Consider the following 21,807-nt stretch of genomic DNA (forward strand, 5'->3'; position numbering starts at 1 on the left):
GCAGCCTTTTAATTTATCTCCACTTACAGGGAGGGACGTACTCCCCGCGAGCTGGCTCTCGCTTCTGCTCGCTTTCCCTGTCACTTCCTGCTCCTCTCCTTGTTGGGGCAGCAGAATGATGTTGTGCTGCTGAAATGCGCTGACAGACACTGCTAGTGTCTCAGCAAACACATCATCTGGCTGCTGGGGCTATTTATCTCTGCTTCACAGAGAGCTGCTATCATGTTACCACATTGTTGTTATGGCCCTGTCATTTTGTTCTGCTGATCTATAGGATTTTTTTCCTGGCATGTCACCAGTATCAGTACGTGGGTCACTGCGCAAGGAGATAGTTCTGTTTGTTATTTGCAGATATATATTTTCAGTGTGGGTGTGTGTATATATATATATATATATATATATATATATATATATATATATATATATATATATATATATATATATATATATATATATATATATATATATATATATATATATGCAGTGTATACACACATACAGTATGTAGATAGATATAGCAATGTATATGTATTGTGCATAGGTCCTTGGGGCTTTAAATACACACTGTCCCCCTAAATGTGTAAATCATTCCTGTTTAAGAGTTTATCATAGTAAATATTCATTGTGTCTTAGAGTTACCAATGCCTCCACTCTGCTTTCTCCAATATTACCCATATCTTTTTAATTCTTTATTGCACTTTGATATGATTTAAACATTGTATACTGCAGTAAGCTTTTATGTAAGTATCTATAAACTAATCAGTGTGGGGGGCTGGAGCACAGACATTTTTGTGGGAATTGGGACATGCCAAGGCCTCTCCAAGCTAAATTTGAGATCATGACCTATTGTACTACATGTGGGTGCTCTCCCTTACAGACACCCCCAGCTTCCTTATCTTTGACCCTATGAATCAACAGCTTGAAAATGGTAGCAGTGACTAAGAAGAACTTGGCCATTATACATGACCTGGACTTAGAACAATTGTGTGCTGTAACAATCTATTGTAAATGGCAATTGAAGAGTCTATGTATTGGCCATTTGTTATCGAGTCACCACCTCCCCAACCCCCCCAGTTCCCCCATAGACTAAGGTAATTAAACATAAACTTTGTAAAATTATGCAAGTGTCCTCAGGGCTTTATATACACAATGGTTCTGCAAACACTAACAAGCAATACCAACCTATTCTAATTTCACCTTATTGCTGTTATTTGCAGCCGACATGCGCCTAGGTGTGATTGTAATGTAATTGTAAGAGGGCTGTGTTGCTCAGAGGGCTGCAGGCCTTTGATACTGAAACGAATACCTTCCCAATTAACAGCGTGTAAGGTGTAATATCCTCACCAGGCGTACAGTGTAGATAAACAACACACAGGGAAGAGCTGTATTTGTTATTTTCTTGCATGCCCTACAGAGAGAAGTGAAACTCAAGCAGATTCTAGTTGAGGCAATAAAGAGTACCTGAGGGACCCGACTTGTGGTTCATTTGCATATAGAAGCAATAACTATCTTCACTTGATGAACTGGGAATCCTCAGCTGGGCAAAGTGCTTGTGTTTGAACAGTAGACTCTCCTTATCTTTGGGAAAGCAGCACAATGTATACAAAACTAGCCAGATAATCTTTGTTTCAAATGATTAAAATCCATTATATATATATATATATATATATATATATATATATATATATATATATATATATATATATATATATATATTTTTTTTTTAAACAACCACTGCCACCCTGCCACCCTGCCACCCTGCCACACCAAAACAAAAAGAGTTTCTATAGCAATGTTTAAGCAGTCTACTGAGTTATCAGAAGCATACTTTATATGGAGTTGTGTACACATACTAAAACAAATGATAACACTTTGAGTGACTTAAGTATTTTAGCAATTCCACATTTATTGGAGTTCAATTACATTGGTAATAATGGGCAACATGACAAAAGAACAGTATTAGTCCATAGTTTTACCTACCAGTTTTTTTATGTCTTAATTTTTTTTGCAGTAAAACTACCAATGTAAGTTTATATAAACATACACAACATGCATATTGCAATTGCGTATCTATTGGCTGTTTTTCATGTAACTGAATTAAATATGCAATTGGAAAATAAACCAAATTAAATAGTAAAGGTTTGACTGGAAGTCATAATTGATACAGTATTTATGTAAAATAATATTACGGTTAAATAATCTTACATTTATGTGAAGGCAACATACACCTCTGTGCCTAGCTCGTGCTTAAAGAATTCAAATCTTTAAGCATGTTTCCCGAAGCACAAGGGTTTTGCACAGGGACTTCAACACAGGCCACCTGAGTGAAGAGTGGCCATTAAGCTGAAGCAGTGAAATTGCAGCCCTTGACACAGATGAGAGAGCATGCAAATTCCTGGAAGACTCCAGTACAGCAAATGCAGTGTGCCTCACATGCTGATTAAAGTTCCAGGGACCTATTTGTCACATTTCTCATGAGGAGGCAACGTTATTATGTCTTTCCAGGTGCAGAATTAAAGCTTGTACAGCAGGCAAGGTTGTCTTCCCTTGGGGAAATTGGAGTACATGTATTTATGGATGTTCATTCTCAGGAAATCTCTTAACTCCTGCATTTAATTCACAATGTTTTAGCTAGGTAACATTTGTATTTGAATCCATGCAGTAAACATTTAGATTTTGATTCAATGATTATGAGTAATGTTTGAATTTCATGAAAGCTTAAGAAAATGAAACAGAAATTAATTGATATAAACATTATACAAAGAAGGCTTCTATCAAATTTCATTTAATACAGGGTCTGTCTACTCAAAGTGGCCCTACACTCTACTGACAGTGTTCTGGTAGGTGTTTTTACTGCTTTGTCCAGCCACTGTACAGTGTATATGTATAAGACTACCATCTGGCGGTATTTTAGAATGCTATTTTGTGTCCTATTTTCCATTTCTGTTGCCAGTTATAGAAGCACTGCACACATCTCTGCATCAATGTTCTTTTGTTTCCTCAAAACAAATAAAAACAGTGATATTAATTTCTATGAAATCCAGACAGGCAGAATGTTGCTTGCTTTTAAATGCAAATTATTATTATTATTATTATTGTACATATCACAACAGGTACTATTAATATAATTTTTACCAGGCATTGACATATCCACAATCAATATATAATCAATGAATGACCCTTCAGTACAGGGTTGCCCCGCAAGTGCATTTAACCACAATACCGGTCAGCATCAGTAAACATTGTCTGAAGCATTTGAGCAAACTGGTATTAGCTTTCAGATGGGTTTTCTCAATGACAGGTGAATGCACTGACGCACTATACAGACTTATGACAAATTCACACTGTGAGCTCAATGGCATATTGAACACTGCTGTAAACCTGTATGTTACAGAACTCTTTTTCCTTTTATCTGCCCAGTTAAACTCCAAAGCAGCCTTTGCCATACTACTCTCGAAAGACCAAGTACAGTTTATGTATATGCTACATACTGATATTTGTTTGCATGACTTCAATATACCATTATAATATTTGGGAAAAAAATATTGCTAATGTCCTATGTAATATATGGGTCCATATCCCTGGAGATGGGGTTGTAATGGAGGCATCTGTATGTTTTGCACTGTTCAGTTTGGTTTTGTAACATTGGACTGTGCATATATTGAATTGTCATTCAGGTTTATTCAAAGTGGTCTTGTCTTGCATGAATGTTGTTTATGTAGGCGTCAACGTGATAGTATGGATCATTTTCCGTAGAATCCCAACGATTAAACAAGTAAGAAAACAAAGCATCATAGATAAATAATAAAATAAAGAACAAAAAATGTCATTCAATGAGAACCCACCAACATTTTCATGTGCTACCGTGATATGTAAAAGCAGCAAGGCGTAATTCATTGTGTTGTTTTACCACTACTGGTAAGCGCTTTTGTTTCTTTTGCATAATGTAGTACCTGCCTCAAGGCGGCCCTAAGTGATTTGTTAATCAAATTAGCTTTTAAAGAATCCCCAAGCCTGGTTTGATCTGTGGGTTGGAACGAGTGCTGTAGCATTCCATGTCACATAGCCCAGCCGTTCCTAGGCTTGCAGTGTGGAAGTCATTAGGAATCGGCTCATTTAACACCTACTTCAGACATTGCATATTATTTTTAACTGGACACTTCTTTGTGGCAGTTCAGGGTCAAGATTAATGACAAAAGGTTAACTAGGATTGACAAAACACTAAATAAATTATTTTAAAACTCTGAATATTTACCCTCAGGTTATATTAATGTTTTATTATTTGTGGCAATAGGACACATCTGGAGTTTATTTTCTAAAGGTTTCCAAGATAGTCAATGATTTGACTCTATATAAAGTGATTTGAGTCTAGTTGGAGTCTTTTGGGGGTGGTTGAAACTAGAAAAAAATACGGGAAACACATCGAATAACACAGTTACTAGGGAGTGGGGCCAACATGGGCAGCCAGGTCGGCACTGATTTGAAATTCAAGTCTGCAAGGTGTTTAAATTGCTATAAAAAAGGTTAATAGAACCCTTCCAAAAATGTATGAAGTGCCTGCTTTTTTCTGATGTTGTAGCTCATATATAACTCCAGAAAAAAATAAATAAATAAATTGCAGACTGCATATATACTGCAGACAGCAGCAATGTATATTCTACAAATTAACACAGTACCAGCTTACTAACATGAGTGTACATCACAGCATGGCAACAGTAGTTGTAGTGAAGGGTCAACAAGTGCCAAATTGAGTCCTCCATGCTTGACGTCAGTTAGGCTAGTCAGTGTTATTGCTGCCTATGAGTGAGAAGCAGGGTCATTGTCGTGTCGACTTTAGTTACATCTGTTTCACCTTTGGTTTCTGTCCCGAATGGCAGCAGTATTGTACTTGTCAGCCTTGCCTTCGGCAGTCAGGTGTGATTGAGCCACACAGCCTTCCAACAACCCAGATGGCCTGTACGGAGTATTCATGTCGCTTTAAACATCTTGAATTATTAATCAGCCTGAACACAGTCTGCAGCGCCTCTTAGGTATAGTGTGAAATTTACATAAAATACAAAGTCTGCTGGGAAAGAGTCACGTATTATCAGAGCACGAAAGTTCAGCACAAACTAAGATGAAGAAGGAAAGGATTTATTTATTTATTTATTTTTACAGTACATGGGATCACAATAATCTTGCTTTAGCCGTAGGGCATTATTTCCCTTTGTACTATATGGGTGCATATCCCTGGAGATGGGGTTGTATTTTGAGAATGGCTCATCTGATTGGTGTTAAACTGGGTATGGGACATTGCTATTTTTGTATATCCAAATCTAGGTAACTATACTGCAGTAATTCAGAGCTATTGAAGGCTAAATTGTGACATTTAAACAAGTACAATGAATACATTTCAGCTTTTGTTCAAACATTTGTCCCACCACTATCAATCTGTCTAATGCAAGCCACAATATGATTGTTTTTTATGTTCAAGTACAGAAGCTTGGGAATCATCAGAGGTATGCTGTAAAAATCTACTCTAATTTCTTAATGCCAATTAAAGTTTATTATAAGGTATTTAGAGTCCTGCTTTGTTAGTGATAACAGTAATGCATTGGTATTAAATATTTCCAAATGTAATCTTCTTATAATATTCCTGTTATGAAAGACAATCAAAATGCAAGATTGTTTTTTTTACACAACTTTGTGTGACGTTATCACTTGAGTTTTATTTTAAAATTTTCATACAGGCCTATTAATAAAAAACCAAATTGAGATTTTTTAAAAGATATGTGTGGCATACCTTGTGTCTATTTTTATCAACCTTGTTGATTTGACAAAAATAAATGTCTGTCACAGTGGAGACCTAAAAATGTAGCAGTCAGTTAAACAGAAGCATGGAATGACATTGATAAACACTTATATATTGAGTGCATTTTTCCTAAGCTTCTTTTTAGTAGTACGTATTTAGCATGGGTTCTGCAAAAAGCAAAGAATTGATAATCAGTGGTACCAGGCTGCATTGGAGGCCTACCACTATATCAGGTTTATATAAAGGCATTTAAAGTCAACCTCTATTATAAATAATGTATCTTCAAAAAAAAAAAAAAAAAAAAAAAAGGTAAAAACTAATAAGAAACAAAGTCTTGTCTTTATGTGGGTTTCGATGTCAAAAAACAATTATGTACATTTTTGTTCCTCAATCAGGATAGGTATAGAAATCATGAAAATGGTAGACAGTCATGTGACCTCTTTAATTTATATCAGCTGAATTTAAACAGCATTTACCCACTTTTAATTTGGGCAATATAGCGTTTACCCACTTCTCATATAAGTGATACAGAGTTTTACTCATTTCTGCTCTCCTGTGAGATGCAAATCCTGGGTTAAAGACAAGATATTTTAAATAGATAGTGTCTGTGTCATGTTGCTGAGCGCAAGACTGCCAGCTGAGAGCTCTCAGTCAGAATGGTGGGGTGAGCAGGGGGCGTGACCACTGTTTGTGTGTGTGTGTTCTGTGATTGGTTGTTTATGTTCTGTTAATGTTATGTTGTTAGGCACACTGGACCTGCAGGGCAGTGCTATTAGCCTTCATCCAAGCCCGTGAAAGGATGTTCACAGAACTGTTCATGTGAATAGTACCTGAGAGGGCAAATAACTGTATGGGGGAGGGTGGGGGTTGGCTGAGGGCCAATAAAAATGTATCTGTTCATGTTTATCTGTTCAATTTATCTGTTCAACTCCACCAAATGGGCGTTTACACACTTTTTTTTTTATTTACCACTGCTTAATAGTGACATGATTGTGCTCTTGTTAACCAGCGTGTTCATCACAGTTACAAGTCACATGACTCTTGACTGCTTGCCGCAAACATCTTATGACCAGCTACATGCGGTCCATCACACTGTTCTCAACACACAGTGGTGTCTGTAAGACATTTTATAGACTCCTCGTCAGAGACAATGTAGTCACAAATTCACAAAATGCATGACATGTTAGTCTCTGCCACACTAAATTCCACTGAAGTGTGGGAAATGAAGGAATTATCTCTCACCATCTCCAGCAAGTTGTCTGAGGTAGGGGTGTGGTGTATTAAATGTGTGAAAAGTACAATATTCAGAACAGCAACTGAGAGATCAGGTGCTTGCATTACAGAATACTAAAGACCTTTGACTTTACAAACAGCATGCAGGAGATCTCTTAATATGCCTTTTTACTGAAACTATTTTAATCATCTTTATTAACAGTTTTTTTTTTTTTAAAGGAGTAAATTCTACCTTAGTTATACAAAATAAGAAACAAACAATTGGACAGTGCTTGTGTGAATTAAGTTACTTTGTTGTTTAGTTCTAGTTTATGAAAATTGAGAGCCGTTTCTCTCATTTTTAATTGGAGATAGTTTTGGGGTAAATGATTTTTTGAGGAAAAATGGAAATCTATATGTTGTTTTTAGTAGGAAAAGCTATTGCGGGTCAGGTTTACCTACATAAATAGAGCTAATAAACACATGTATTCCATATGCACTCTTGTGAAAATAACTAATTGTAAATTATTTATTTTTAATAGGGAGCATTGTTATGTTAAATATACAGGTAACTGTTAAACATTATAATGAGCTTAATGAATTGAACAGCCTCCCCTTCTGCTACAGCTGCTATTCATAGAAACCAGCTATAAAAGTATGCTCATGTTAGTTTTTGCAGCAGTAGAAGGTTACATTACTAGTTCTGAAAGCTACACAATTGCCCAAAATTGAATTTCCAGATGTTCTGTTACCATGATAACATTTGACTAGGAAACGGCAATAGAGCTGGTCTTTTCATCCTAGTCGTATAAGCTTAACAACCTTTTAAATATGTACAAAACATGTCCGAGCAAGAAAGACTCCTACCAAAGCACTGGTAAAGTGGGAGGTGTCTGTGATGTGATGCCTTTGTGTAGGTTTTAGTCTGGGGCTTCTCTGTGTAATGCAGCCTTTATTGGGATGCACTACCTAAGAGTGACCCAAGCTTGTAATCTGTTATTGTGTATCTGTGAGGCAAAATGAGATTTCATTTTGTATACATCAACCTTTCTCAACCTGTCTTGTGATTGTGTGGCTTAAAGTCATCAACAAGGAAAGGTTTCAGATAATGAGAGAGATTCCTCTCGTGAATGATTTTTTTATTTTTCTTTTACAATGCCGAACAGCTTGCCTGAATGACCTTTGCTGCTACATCACCAATGATGTGTCTATAATTACAGGGCTATTGGTACTACAGCTGATGTGTAACGACACATTTGCAAATTAATTCTTTGAGCTCGTACAATTAGCATATGGAAGAAGATTTACTCTTAGCCACCCCTGGAGTTACTCGGTAATCAAGAGTCAAATTAAATAAAAGGCCACAAGAGGGTTTGGAGGTCAGCTGAGTTAATCATCTTTTTGTTCAAGACGTTCGCTTGAAATTCCCTCATTTAGTTTCTGTTCCTAGGACTTCTCAGGAAACAATACAGCAGTGTTATAATCTAAATAACAAAAGATAGTAAGACACAGCTTGTGATAGTGTGCAGAGTATGAATATGTCTATAGCATGGACACCCACTCACACACGCACTATTATTACACAAGCAGAAGAGGTTCTGCATTTAAAATGAAACACACAGGATACTGCAGAAGCTGCTTTAACACTGAGGCCTGCAATTTATCAACCGATTTCAGTCCAAATCCGTTTCAAGCAGACTACAGCGGTAAGCAGAGCGTCACCCACAAACCAAGTCACTCTCCGAATATCAGATAAATATGAGAGGTGCAAAAGCTGTGAAACCACAAGTCTAAAGTATACTCGTTTAAAAAATACATAAATAAAATCTTCTATTCATTGCAATCCAGTAGTATAGCAGTATTGTATTATTATAAAAATTAAGAGACTATTGAGAATCTTGTTGTCATTTAAAAATTCTATACCAAGTGCTGTTTTTCTAGCCGGCTGTAAATTAGATACTGATTTACAGTCATAAAATACTCAAACCTTGTTATTCTATTGTAGTACAGCAGGAAATAAGTTTGTGCTACATTTAGAACATGCATGCAGAAAAAAACACACACACACACGCTCAGAAAACATACTCACAATGTTAATATGCATGCACATGATCTTGTGTGTGTCTTACATTTATAGCTAGAAGGGTTACAGTTTCCCTGTCTGAAAGAAAACCCACAAACACATGCACACTTTCAAAGGCAGACAGGTAGCTAAATAATGAGCCGCTAAAGAGCTTGTGCATATAATAAGCCTGATGCAACCCAGGAGCTAAGGTCAAGTAAATGGGCCAGATGCTGAGGGCTTGTGTTCTCAAAGAGCCATATCGAATCATCAGTTCAAGCCTCCTCCTTTTATTCCAATGAAGCCACATCGTGCAATGGTGTGGGTAATCATGCATACGCTGTTTGCTATTATAAAATCCCAAATCCTCCTACTGTGAAAGCCCCTTCTCCCCCATCTCACTCTCACACGCAGGAGCCAGTGTGCTGCGGAGAGATTAAGTGATTGCTTATCTGTTTCCCATGCTGTTTAGGCTGATAGACTGCCAGTGTTTTACACCCAAGGATCTGTTAAAGGTAGACTGTGTTGAGAGATGGGGATTTGGGGGAGGGCTGTGAGGGTTCTGTTAGGATAGCTATGTCTGTATGACTTTCCAGTACAAAGTATCAGGAAAAAAACTTGTTAAAAAATCTACCACCAGCTGCTTTATGTACGGTTCTGTCAACTCCCTTCATTTGTGAAGGACCATGAGCTGTACCAATAAGATGCTCCCCTGTGGAATTAACAGATGTTAACAGCGCATTGATGCCGTCCAGGGATGTCCTTTTGGGCTGTTCTGTAGGGTATGAGCGTTCATAAGGTTTTTATTATGGCAAAATCACAAGTGCTTAATGCTTTTCTTATTTAGTCTGTTAAACATTGCTATGTATTTATTTAAGATTAGTGTCATGGCTATATAGTATGCATGTGCCAAGCAGCTTTTTTAGGTTAAAATGAACCAGTGAGCATGGATCATGTGTATCCTATGAACACTGAAAGAACATGTTTGCAATAGGCTTACAGTGTGCACTGTGATTCCCATCTGTGCTGTAAATTGTGATTTGAACAGTTCTCAGAATGCCTCAACACAGTAAAACTCCACACATGTTTGGGCAATACCAGAAACAACCAATTCATATAAATAAATTTAAAAAATAGGCACATTTCTTAAAATGAACAAAAGGAATATAATAAAACAGAAAAACAGAAGCCCTCATTACTAAGTGTGTCCAAGCACATGGCAAAAGCTAAGAATTACACCACAGAGCTGTTAGAAAAGTGAAACCAATCGCTTGTTAAGCCATCAGTCTGTTTAAGGCACTGACAGGTAGAGCACTGAGGGCAAATGATGTGGTTTCTTTGTGTGGAAATTAGCCTATGTTGCCTTATTGAACTGACTGAAAAAAAAAAGGTTGTGTCTGGGAGGGGTGCAAGGAGGAGGCTGTTCGCAGCACAAAATTAGCCCTAGCACTTGTTACTATGGTGTATCTGCTCTCTAATAGCAGTTATTTACCCTATTTTCCTGCAAGCATGCCTTTTCCAATCTGATAACACATTCGCAGAGTGAAAATGTGTGAGATCATATCAGGAACTTAATTGCAATCACACACAACAGGGCTATTTTCTTGTCTTTTTTTTTTTTTTTAACTGCTTTGCCTCGTATCTTCTAATCATCTAGGTTGGGGCCTCTTTTCCTTTTAGTGTCAGTTTCACAAAAGGTTTGCTACAAAGCAGCATTTTTGGGCCCTCCTCCATGTCCTTTTTTTTTTTTTTCAACCCACTAGATAACTCCTAGCCCCTGCTGTTTCTCATAGTCTATTGTGTGCAGAGTAGGAGAGAGAATGTCGTTAAGATGCAGAAGGCTGAGTTAAGTTTTTGAAAAAGCTGGTTTCTTATTTCTGGGTGCAGGAGAGGAAAGCTGTTATAGCTCTATTTCTTCTTTCTTTCTTTCTTTTTTTTTGCCCAGCAAGCCTCTATCTTATCCTCTGCTACTATATCAGCAGGTCTCTGTCTGATCTTCTATGTATCGTGCCTCAGATCTAAGAGAACGTTTATTTCAGAAGAAAAAGACCAATACGAAAATAAAAAAAAATCCCTACAGTTTTTTATGCCAGCAACACAGCAGCGCAGCGGAGGACAGTCGCGTGAGCAGATGCCCAGATGCTTGCCTACCCCTCTCTCTTTCATTAAGGGTGACAAATCTGCTGTCACTCAGGCAGATTTCCAATTCACAGATAATGATTCTTGCATGAAAATTGATCGAGGGGCAGTGTTTTTTTTTTCTCTCCCTCTCCCTTCCTTTCTCTCTCTCTCTCTCTCTCTCTCTCTCTCTCTCTCTCTCTCTCTCTCTCTCTCTCTCTCTCTCTGTGTAGTTCTAGCCTAAGGGGAGTTTTTTTTCTTCCCTCCTCCCTTATTCTTTGAGTCAGTAGTCAGTTGTGGGACACAGAGTGATTCAAAAAGGGAAAAGAGATAAGAAGGGATGAGGAGGAAGCAAACCACTCTCTTAAGATCTTTCACTTAGGATGTTGTGATAAAACAGAAGCCTCTCTCCCCTCACCATCACCCCTCAAACCTTTGTCTGATGGTGAATTTGAAGACCGGTTGAAAACCAAATCTTGACCTCGACGACCCTTGACTTTGAAATTATTGAATGGGAAAGACTTGTGCGCACTGCTGCCTCGTAATGAACAGTCCTTAATCTTCAGGTCTTCCTTTTTTTCTTTTTCTTTTTCTATATGCAAATCAAGGAAGAAAGCTCACCCATGCAACATAGCTGTTTAGGGAGCTTCAAAGTGCGAGTCAATTACCTTACTGTGGACCTACGAGTGACAGTCGTAAACTGATGAGAAACACCTTTTGAATCCACCTCTGCTCTCTCTATTTTTAACCAGAACATTCGTGTCTCTTTTCTTTCTCCTTGCTCACAATGGAACTGTAAAGTAAATCATGTTTGGATTGAAGCCACCAATTTACTATCTGCCAGGTAAGGAAAGAGAGTTGGGGCAATGGTTTTGGGAGATGGTGCTTTTGAATGTTTATGTATTTTTAAATGGCAATCATGCCTTTTTTTTTTTTTTTTAATGTGTGTGCAACGTGAGAACTTTGGCTCCTGTTAGGGCTTGTGGTATAGCTTCTCTGGCTCCTTTGGTCTCCGTTATTAGTTACTAAGTGGCAAGCCTTGTTTTATTTAACAGCAAGCTGCCAAAGCACTTAAGTAATCTAAGGTGAATTAAGCTTGGTGTGAGATTACCATCAGTCGGTGCTTAACAGCGTCTCATGGCTGAATAAACTCTGACTGTAGCGAGCGGTCAAGATGTAGCGAATACAAGTCTTGTCTGAATGAGCAGAAGGAAAAAAAAAACCTTTATTGCTTTAACCTTAAAAACCTATGGGGTGGCTGCTGCAGTCGGCATTCTTTCTGTATTAGGCACCGCAGATCACTTTTTTACAATCTGGGCTTGTTGCAGGGCCAGAAGATTAGCAATGAAAAATGGCAATGGATTACAGGGGTCTACAAATATAATGTGTTTTTTGCTTTAACTCTTTTCAGGCTTGGCAATAGGCATCTTGTTAGAATGCTACGTATTGTTTGATTTTGAAACAGGCAGTGGCAATATTTTCAGTGCTGGGCTAATACAATTGAACATGGCATTGGAGATTTTTAGGAGCATTGGAGCTTTTTGTAAATACTGTAGTATATTTTGGTTTAGGATGTTTATTTGAAATGAAAGTTTACTGTACAGTATTATTATACTCGCCATTAAGATCACTCAGAAGATGTCCCTCTATTAAGACAGTTTTATTAAGTCCTTTTGGTAATTGTAATAGAGGTATACATAGTAGCAGTAGTAGTTGTAGTAGTAATATTACAATGGTTTTACCTTATAACAAGACATGAAATAGTGATTATTTCATAGTTGTGGAAGATCATTTGTATTGAGGTATTTGTGTAATTTAATATTTCTTCTCTATACTGAAACTGAACAGTCTGCTCTCACAAAGACTTGCTGACTGTCTCTTCGTTTTAAATCATCAGTCTGCATAATGTGGATTGATGCGCTTTATCAGGGGAGTGAGTGGAGGCTGCCCTCAAATCAGACCTGTACTCTCAGAGGTGCTGCTGTTGGTTGCTTTTCTATTTTATAAAAGATAAATTAATAGGTTACCTAGCTGCAGTACATGCATCAAAAGCCCACAGAAATTTACAATATTGTTAAACACCAGTAGCTTTTTAAAGGTTTCCCAACACAGTGCAAAAAAAGAAACAAAAAAAACCCCCACTGGTGTTAAAAATGGATAATTAGTTCTTTGCTTTTAATTATGGTCAAGTGGTATCATGCAAATATCACAGCCCAAAATACCTCAACAACTATATGAGATCGTTTCCCAACATTCATATATGGTGGCAGAAACTGTTCTATATAAATGAGTGACAAAACACAGGAAGTAACTGACCAACAGAAAGAAACAACTTAAAATATTATTGCAGTTACACTGCTTGGGGAAAAAACAAGCAAACATAAAATGTTGATGTTTACACACTGATGTCATCCTAATAGTCTAAGCTGATCCCACTCACATATAAAAATAAGATAAAAACTAATCCATATAAAAGATGCTGTGTTTCCAAAACCATTGATGTCTGTTTAATATAGCCTTCTGAGCACTCAGAAGGCATGCTCGGCTTGCAGTCCAGTTTGTTTACATCCCCTAGCAGTCATTTTAGCTGGTTTATCCTTCTTTAACGTTTTCAGCAAGTTAGGATACCCAATTAAATACTGTAAAAAAATTGCAAATGGATGGAGATCTAGAAAGTAGCATGGTAAATTACTGCTCTGTAATTTCCAGTGGAGTGATCTTTCCAGTGCTGCCAGAGAAGTCTGCAATTTTGAACGATGTTATATTTCCTAAACCTACAGGTGTGCAGTGTTGAAGTAGTTAAAGCCATGTTGTCACTATGTGAGGTTAAAAACACCAAGTTCTGTTAGAGAAACAAGGATATTTGATTATACACATATAGAGGTTATGTTTTACACCTTTAAGAATGAAGGTGAATGCTAAAAAGTACATTTTACAAATCCAGCCTAGTGGCATGAGTGTTTTGCTGTATAAGGGCCTGAGAAGAAAAAAAATAATAATTTGAGGTGTTGTAATGAGATCGACTGCTCATCAACCTCTGAGCTTGCTGGACTAATTAGGGTCTCTGTGTTTTATTAGAGGAGACCGTATTCATAACCAGTCTTGCGCCTTTCATTGAGTCAGCAATGTGCAAAGCAGGAAGAGAGAAAGTGAAAGAGGAAGATTAAAAACCCTTGTGAACTGAAGCTTCCCTTTTGGAAGATTTATGTCATTTAAAAGGGTGAGCGAAGGGATTGTTCAGGGCGCTCTGTTAACGAGCGGGTACGAAGCCGACACGTTGTGTTGCTGAATTATTTATTTATCCTGACAAGGCTTTTGCTGCCAAAGAGGCTTTGCGAGTGTGTGATCATAATTATTAATACCATAGGCAGCCATTGCAATTGATCACAGATCTAACTTCATCCCCTTGTTCAGCTTGTATGAGGCACTTTGCACATGTTGCGGGGTCAGGTTGTCCAGCTGAATCCATTTTGGCAGATTTTTTCAAGAGAATTTGTTCAAATGGCATATTAAGAAGTTAAGAGGCAATTATTGGCGGATGCTTAAATCTAAATTAAATGAAAATGGATGGCACCACTAGAGCTTTACTTTATAATTGATTTGGTGATGCCATCATTTTAATTTAATGCAGACCTAAGTGTAAGTTGTACAGGAGTCAGCGATTCGCTATATATATATATATATATATATATATAATATATATATATAATTATATATATATATATATATACTTATATATATTATGATATATCTAATATATATATTATCAAAAGTGCAAATTAATTCTCAATGCAAATTAACAATATGGCAAAAAAGACTGTGACGTGGCAAATGGTTTTTAAAGCCATGTTTCTTAACCCTGTAGGTCTTGAGTGTTAATACAGTCGCTTTCTTTATTTTCTTCTTACCTTAGAAATGGTGAAAGGCGATCCATTTCATATGTTTTATTGGATCAACAGGAAGTCTTTTCAGTTGACTGAACTCTCGATATGACAGAAATTAATTCCTCAGAAGGTTAAGGTAGCAAATAAACAATGTACATTATGTATTACTGATAATGCATTATTAATTAGGCTATACATTATTAACTTATGTGATTATTAGCCAGTTCACCATCAAAGGGAAAGAACAATTTTATATCTGAGTGTTGTGTATTCCAAAAAACGAAAGCCCATAAGCAAAAGGGATAGCCATGAGCATAGAGACATGGAACGCTTTCTCATGGAGATATGTGGGGTCGTAACCCCCCCCCCCCCCCCCCCCCCCCCCCCACCCCCCCCCCCCCCCCCCCCCCCCCGGCCACACCCGTTAATTCTATAAATGCACATGCTGTTACTGTGTATGTCAACGTCTCAAAGGCAGTTATAGCGAGCCAACCATTTTATGTGTTATATAGTATGTCAGTTCTACTGAGGTACCCACTGCTGAGCATAGTGTATACTGCATACTGATAAAACATGGGAGCTATTCTACTAATTGCAGGTCCATAGCAAGAATGAATCAGGAACTTGCATTATTATTATTATTTATTATTATTATTATTATTATTATTATTATTATTATTATTATTATTTTTATATATTTTAAGAAAACAATACAACACTATTTTGAAGTAAAATATAAAGACATGTAAAATCTCTTTGTCCAAGTAGAAAAAAAAAACAACCCCACCCCAAAAAAAACCTTCGCGTTAATTAACGGATTGAATCCTCTTTTTTTATTCCTCAAAAAAGCAAGGAGTCAAGATTCAGGCAACTGGATGGGTTGCTTAGCTTAAGTAGAGACAGAACCTATAAACTTTATTTAGCAATCGATGTGGAGGATAGTATTCTACCAGGACCATTGTTAAAGATATGTTCTGGCTTTGAAAAATAGGATGCAAAGGAAGGTGACATTTTACAAGGTGAGATTTAAGAAAATAAATAAAAATAATAAAAAATTAAACAGACCATTTGTGGAGTTTATTCAATTTTACAGTCTCTTTTCTTTCACTTGACAATAACGAGTACCTTTCCCTGACACTAGTTTTAAACATAGGCTGTTATCACTTTCTTTACCATCATTCACACACAAAATTAGCTTCAGCCCATCTTGTAATCTTAACTGCTGTTGCCTTGGAAACTGTGTCAGACACATACAAGTTTTTTTTCAATTATTATTTGAAATGAAAAAAGGAAGAGAAATATTGCTGCTTGGCTCCAGCAGCAGTCTAATTATCTCAAAAAGAGAGAGAGAAAGTGATGGAGAAAGAGAGAGGGGAAGGATTTAACTCACTTTGTTGTTCAGACTGACATGCTCATTTGATTCTTAAGTCCAAGGACAGCATGTGACAACTGAGGTTGACCATAAGCCAGTAAGCATCTATTTGCTTTGTCAGGCAAGAACGCAAATGGATGTGATGTTAGGACAAAATTCAGTTATTTATTTGATTTGATTTGATTTGAGTTTTTTTTTTTTTTAACGTATCCAGAGCAACCGGCAATACAGTACCTGCTCAAGAACCTAATGCTGCAGTAACATTTAATGAAAGACGAATCAATTATCTAAAATTATATTACAAACATCTGCAGATGAAGGTATTAATGTGAACATGGAAGGCAGCGTTAGCCCTCATAACCTTTCATTTCAACCCTATTAAAATTTCAACTGTTCCTAAGAGGAATGACAATAGTGGACCTTTTAAGAATAAATTTTATGGAGTTCATTAGGATGGCAGCTAGACATATACAACATTAAAGTGTACTTGTAATAAAAATATGTGTAAATAATAAAAAAAACATGTTTTTCTGTGACATACTTGTGACACGCAGTGTGTTGAAGCAGATTAGGTTATACTGTACCAGTCTTGAAGCTGAGCCAAGTTGAATTGTTTTGCCCTGCCCTGTACTCACGTGACCCTCTCAGGTTTTCACTGCAGTTTGGAAGCTGAGGTTTGCAGCTCAGCTGCTACAAATGTCAAAGATACAAGCATTTATCAAACACTGAGTCGACACAATACAATGATATGTCTGTTCAGAAAAGAATGCAGGGCAATCAAGTCTGTAAGGTGGATGAATGGTCCATCACCAACTTTAATAAGAAGGTGTAGAGGTTTGTATTGTACCCATGAGCAAAACTGCTGCTTAATGCATACAAACATTCATAACAATGTCTTGTCTGTGGGTGCAATATTCCGGGCACAACATACAGTATAACATCCGATAAGTTAGGTTAAGAGCTGTGCGTTTATATGGGACATACCATAACATGTATCTCCATGCTTTTTCTTCACATGTCTGTGCAACCATGACGAGATATTAGAATAGTTTTATTTCCTTTTTTGTTATTAATAATAATAATAATAATAATAATAATAATAATAATAATAATAATAATAATAATAATAATAATAAGCAATTTTACATCTTCCAAGGAGTTATTGTGAAATGTGACCATTTTGATTGGTTGTCATCCATTGGTTGCCATACAGTCAGTTGTAGACATCACTTTCCATAGGCCTTTTTATTTATTTATTTTTACAAACTTGACATTAACAGTCACAACACATTTGACCTTAAGGAGAGGTCAAAGGTCACGATCAAGGTAATTTTTGAATAGCTCCCATTTAATTCCCATAGACCTCCACTACTCTGTGAAGTTTCCAGAGTTTTTGTTCAACATTGTTCATTTTATGCACAATATATGCAACGAGAGCAATGCTGAAATTTGATTGGCGCATGGCAGCCATGTTTTTTTTTACTGTAGCAACTTCATTTGGGCAAACTTTAAAGAAAACTGTACTTGGATCATGTATGCCAAGTTTTTCTTCGATCACGTTAGCGGTTTTGGAGAACAAAATCATTTTAATCCAGTGGTCGAGCTGCAGTCAAGCCATGTAACTAACTGCATAGCAACTGATTAGATTCCAGAAAGATTTTTTTTTGTTTTGATCCACTGTGAAATATCTGTATGTCTTGAATTGAAAAAAAATAAGCGAAGAGCCAAAATATCTTCAACACAACATAAAGAGCACCGGTTACAATGGAGCCAGTGCTTAAAACCTTGGCTAGCACTTAAAACCTTGGCTAGCACTCCTTTAAAATGTACTGTGGCTTGTAGGGAAGCCAGAGTGTCACCCGTTAGACCTGACCATGAAGTCCGCAGGGTTGTTTCTGGAGGGCTACATGACCATTCTTTGTGCATCTAATTTCTGCAGGAAAGTTCAAGGTAAAAACCTGCTGAGTTCTGTTCTCCAGAGTAGATATAATTATAGCAGAAACATTTATAATAGCTATCCATCCTCTATCAGTATGCAAGGCTGCTGTGTTTCCCATCAAACTGAAACAGATTTACATTAGTAAGATGCCGCTTTTATATCTCAGGAAATACTGCTACTAAATTCAAGTTTATTTCATTATTTCTTAATTGAGCTTGGATGAGCATATCTTGCAGAATAAAAGCCAGGGAGGCACATTGCATAAATAATATTCATAAAAGTGTATATTATATACCCCAGGCATTTGGGCCTGTATTCTGACCTCCACAGAAGTTTGAAATTATTGTTCCTGTCACTATGACTACCTGACTTGCACTGACTTCTTAAAGCCTTCTGCCAGAAAATCTGTAATAATTTGTTGTGTACATAAAATATCCCTCTGCTCTTGAAGTGTGTCCCTATGTTCACCCCCTCACCACCTTCCGTCTCCTCTTCCAGCAAGTCTATGAAGCCAGCGTATTGTTATCCCAATAAAACTTGCTGTGGCTGCCTGTGACACATGCTGAAGAGTCAATAAGCAGCAGTAAAGTGTAAGAATTGATTAGGCTGTTATTTATCTACAGTGGCTGTAAAATTCCAGGACCTGCTCTCAAAACTGTCATAAATCACTAGTCTCCCCACTCTGGGTCATGTAAACACATCTTGTTGATCTTCTCTTAGGCCAAACGTTTAATAGACGGGGAGCTTGAAGTGTGGAATAAATCAGGCACACTGTAAAATTCATATTCCAGGAACAATGGGTGACATCTTTTTTTTGCTTGCAAATATAACCAATTTATTTAATGTTTATCTTCTCTTTGAAGCAGATATTATATTGTAATAGATTTTATATTAATACAATATATAGGGCGAGGATTACTGTGCTTGTTGTCGGAGACTTGTTTATCATGTTGGCTGTCTTGATTTCGGCCTGGCGGCCCAAGCACTTGACAAAAAAGAAAACTCCAGTTCCAAGTTGTAAAACACTGAGGAAGTTTAGCAGCCGTGGTCTATGAGCGCAGTTTGTCTTTGATATTAAGGCTGCACTCTTTAACCTGACTAGCCACACTGAGCCTTGATGATCTAACTACCAGCAACATAAAATGACACAAGCATCTCATGCCTTAGACCTCGGGAGGCCTGGTTTTGGCATTCACCCTGGCTCCCACTTCCTGTTATGGCAGCTGCTGTGCCTCACCCTTCATAAGCATTATATTTACAAGCACCAAAGTTAAAAATAAAATACCTGTGTTCACCTATGCCACTACCATCTCCACCTTTCAGCTTCCCCCACCTCACAGCCGGCTCAGCTTCTCTCCTCCATTAGAGCTGCAAGTTATTTGAACAGAATTTTGCCAAACCTTTATCTAAATCTCATTCAGGCAAGTTGAAGAGGTAGAGGTAGAAATCTACATGTTAACTGCTTTACCTTAATGATATTGTACCTAGGTGGACTTGTCTGAGCCATTGGGCGTGTCTTATTGTATCATTGAATATATATATATATACTGGAATAAACACATAGCAAATAAATATATCTCACTGAGTCTGCCTACCGAGTTAGAATTCAGCCTCTTGACACCAAGAGTGACTGAAAGCCATTAGCATGTTATGGATGATGTGACTGACCTAAACCCAGTCCCAAATGAACAGGAGTCTGTAACATCAAACAGCTCTCACAGCTGGTGCTAATTGACACCTAACTCAAAAGATTCTTCTTAGAGAGGCCAAAACCTTGTTTTTGAAATTACTATAATTCAGGCTAAATGCAATATAAAAGACACAGGCCACAGGCATGCATTAGTTCATCTCATCTTGATAAATATCATCAAGCGACGATTGATATTTCCTGTTTTCTTTTCTCCCTGAAAGCTGGTGAGAGGCAAGAACAAACCTTTTGTGTTGGGATGCCCCTGGGTTTGATATTTAAAACAATATAATTAAATAAAATGGTGCGTGAGGATTAAAATAAATACATTTTAAAAAGCACATTTATTGTTAGGGCCAAATATATAGATTACATTTTGAATGCAATTCATGGCTTTGTATTTTTCTAAGTAGAAGCAGTAGCATGTCTTCTTGTCTTTTTGGTCCCTCCAGCTACCTCTGGAAGTGTAACTCAGCTGGACTCTACTGCTGTTACAGAAAGGGTGTCACAACTAACTATTATTATTATTATTATTATTATTATTTGTTTATTATTATTATTTGTTTATTTAGCAGACACCTTTATCCAAGGCAACTTACAGAGACTAGGGTGTGTGAACTCTGCATCAGCTGCAGAGTCACTTACAACATCTCACCCAAAAGCCGGCGCACAAGGAGGCTAAGTGACTTGCTCTGGGTCACACAATGAGTCGGTGGCTGAGCTGGGATTTTAACCAGGGACCTCCTGGTTACAAGCTCTTTTCTTTAACCACTATGTTTTGTAGAAGTACCAAAGTCAAATTTGTAGGCTAATTTGTTTGTCGTCACCTTTGCTTTTGCAAGTTCATGACACCTTAAGAAACACCCTGTTTACATAACTGACTGACTTTTTCATTATGTTTAGAGGACTATTACCTTATATAGTGCATTGGATGCATGGTTATTTTTTAACTGTTTTGTTTACTGTACTCTATTCCCAAAAGTGTGAATCTGGAGACTTAAATAGTACTTGAAGCGAAGGCTATATAGTTAGGGTGTCTGCTTTTCTGTTTTTATTAATTGTATTTTTCGGTGCTTATTTTTAGCTATTTTCGAGTTTTGTGTAAATTGTTTTTTTCGGGGCTTTCGTTTTTGCTATACTGTATGAAATATGTGTTTTCGGTTACTATCCAAAATGCTGGAGCATTTTTTTTGTCAAAATATGTATAGTAACTCAACAATACTTGCACACTTAAGTTGTACCTTCTTTCCTTTGCTGTCTTCCACAACGAAATCCGTATGGTCATGGGCACATTCTTCTGGGGTTTTTGTGTGTAGCAATTTTTTTACATTTCTCCACAATTCTGTTTTAAATCCTCCATATCTTAACTCTAATACAGCTTTAAATCCCGCTAACAAGCCTCCATTCCTGATTGTGATCTCATTTTAAGTCTCACAGGCGGAGTCGCCAATAGAAATGTAGGAAAGTGCTGTCACTCAGTAGTCGGGGCGGGTTTAAAGCATTCAGAAAGAATCAATGATAGATACAAGTCAGGAAGGCTGGACATTGCCTAGCACCACTGGGAATAGAGATTTAGGAACAAACTTATGGCTAGTTTTAAGTGAAGGAGCCTTTCAAATTTGACACACACCTCAAAAACAGAAATTTAGATTTAGATCATCACTAAATGTTCCAGACTGCCATTACTGAACACTAAATGCTTGTAGTATTTAAAGGGTTTTCTTTTCTTTTTAATTCACCAG

At 37.1% G+C, this 21,807-nt stretch overlaps 1 protein-coding gene across 7 annotated transcripts in view; it reads left to right on the forward strand.

Annotated features, from left to right (window-relative positions):
* gse1 (Gse1 coiled-coil protein) overlaps positions 1-21,807 on the forward strand; it is a 243,310-nt gene that overhangs the window by 167,057 nt on the left and 54,446 nt on the right. The window contains exon 1 of one of the 7 annotated variants that reach the window (XM_041222063.1): positions 11,513-12,027. The exons of the other annotated variants lie outside the window; for them this stretch is intronic. Within the exon in view, the coding sequence (XP_041077997.1) occupies positions 11,991-12,027 (37 nt within the window). The 5' untranslated portion in view covers positions 11,513-11,990. Of the gene's footprint in view, positions 1-11,512; positions 12,028-21,807 lie in introns of those variants that run through there. 7 annotated transcript variants of the gene reach the window in all.

This window comes from Polyodon spathula, chromosome 21 (assembly GCF_017654505.1).
Source record: "Polyodon spathula isolate WHYD16114869_AA chromosome 21, ASM1765450v1, whole genome shotgun sequence".
Lineage (NCBI taxonomy): Eukaryota > Metazoa > Chordata > Actinopteri > Acipenseriformes > Polyodontidae > Polyodon > Polyodon spathula.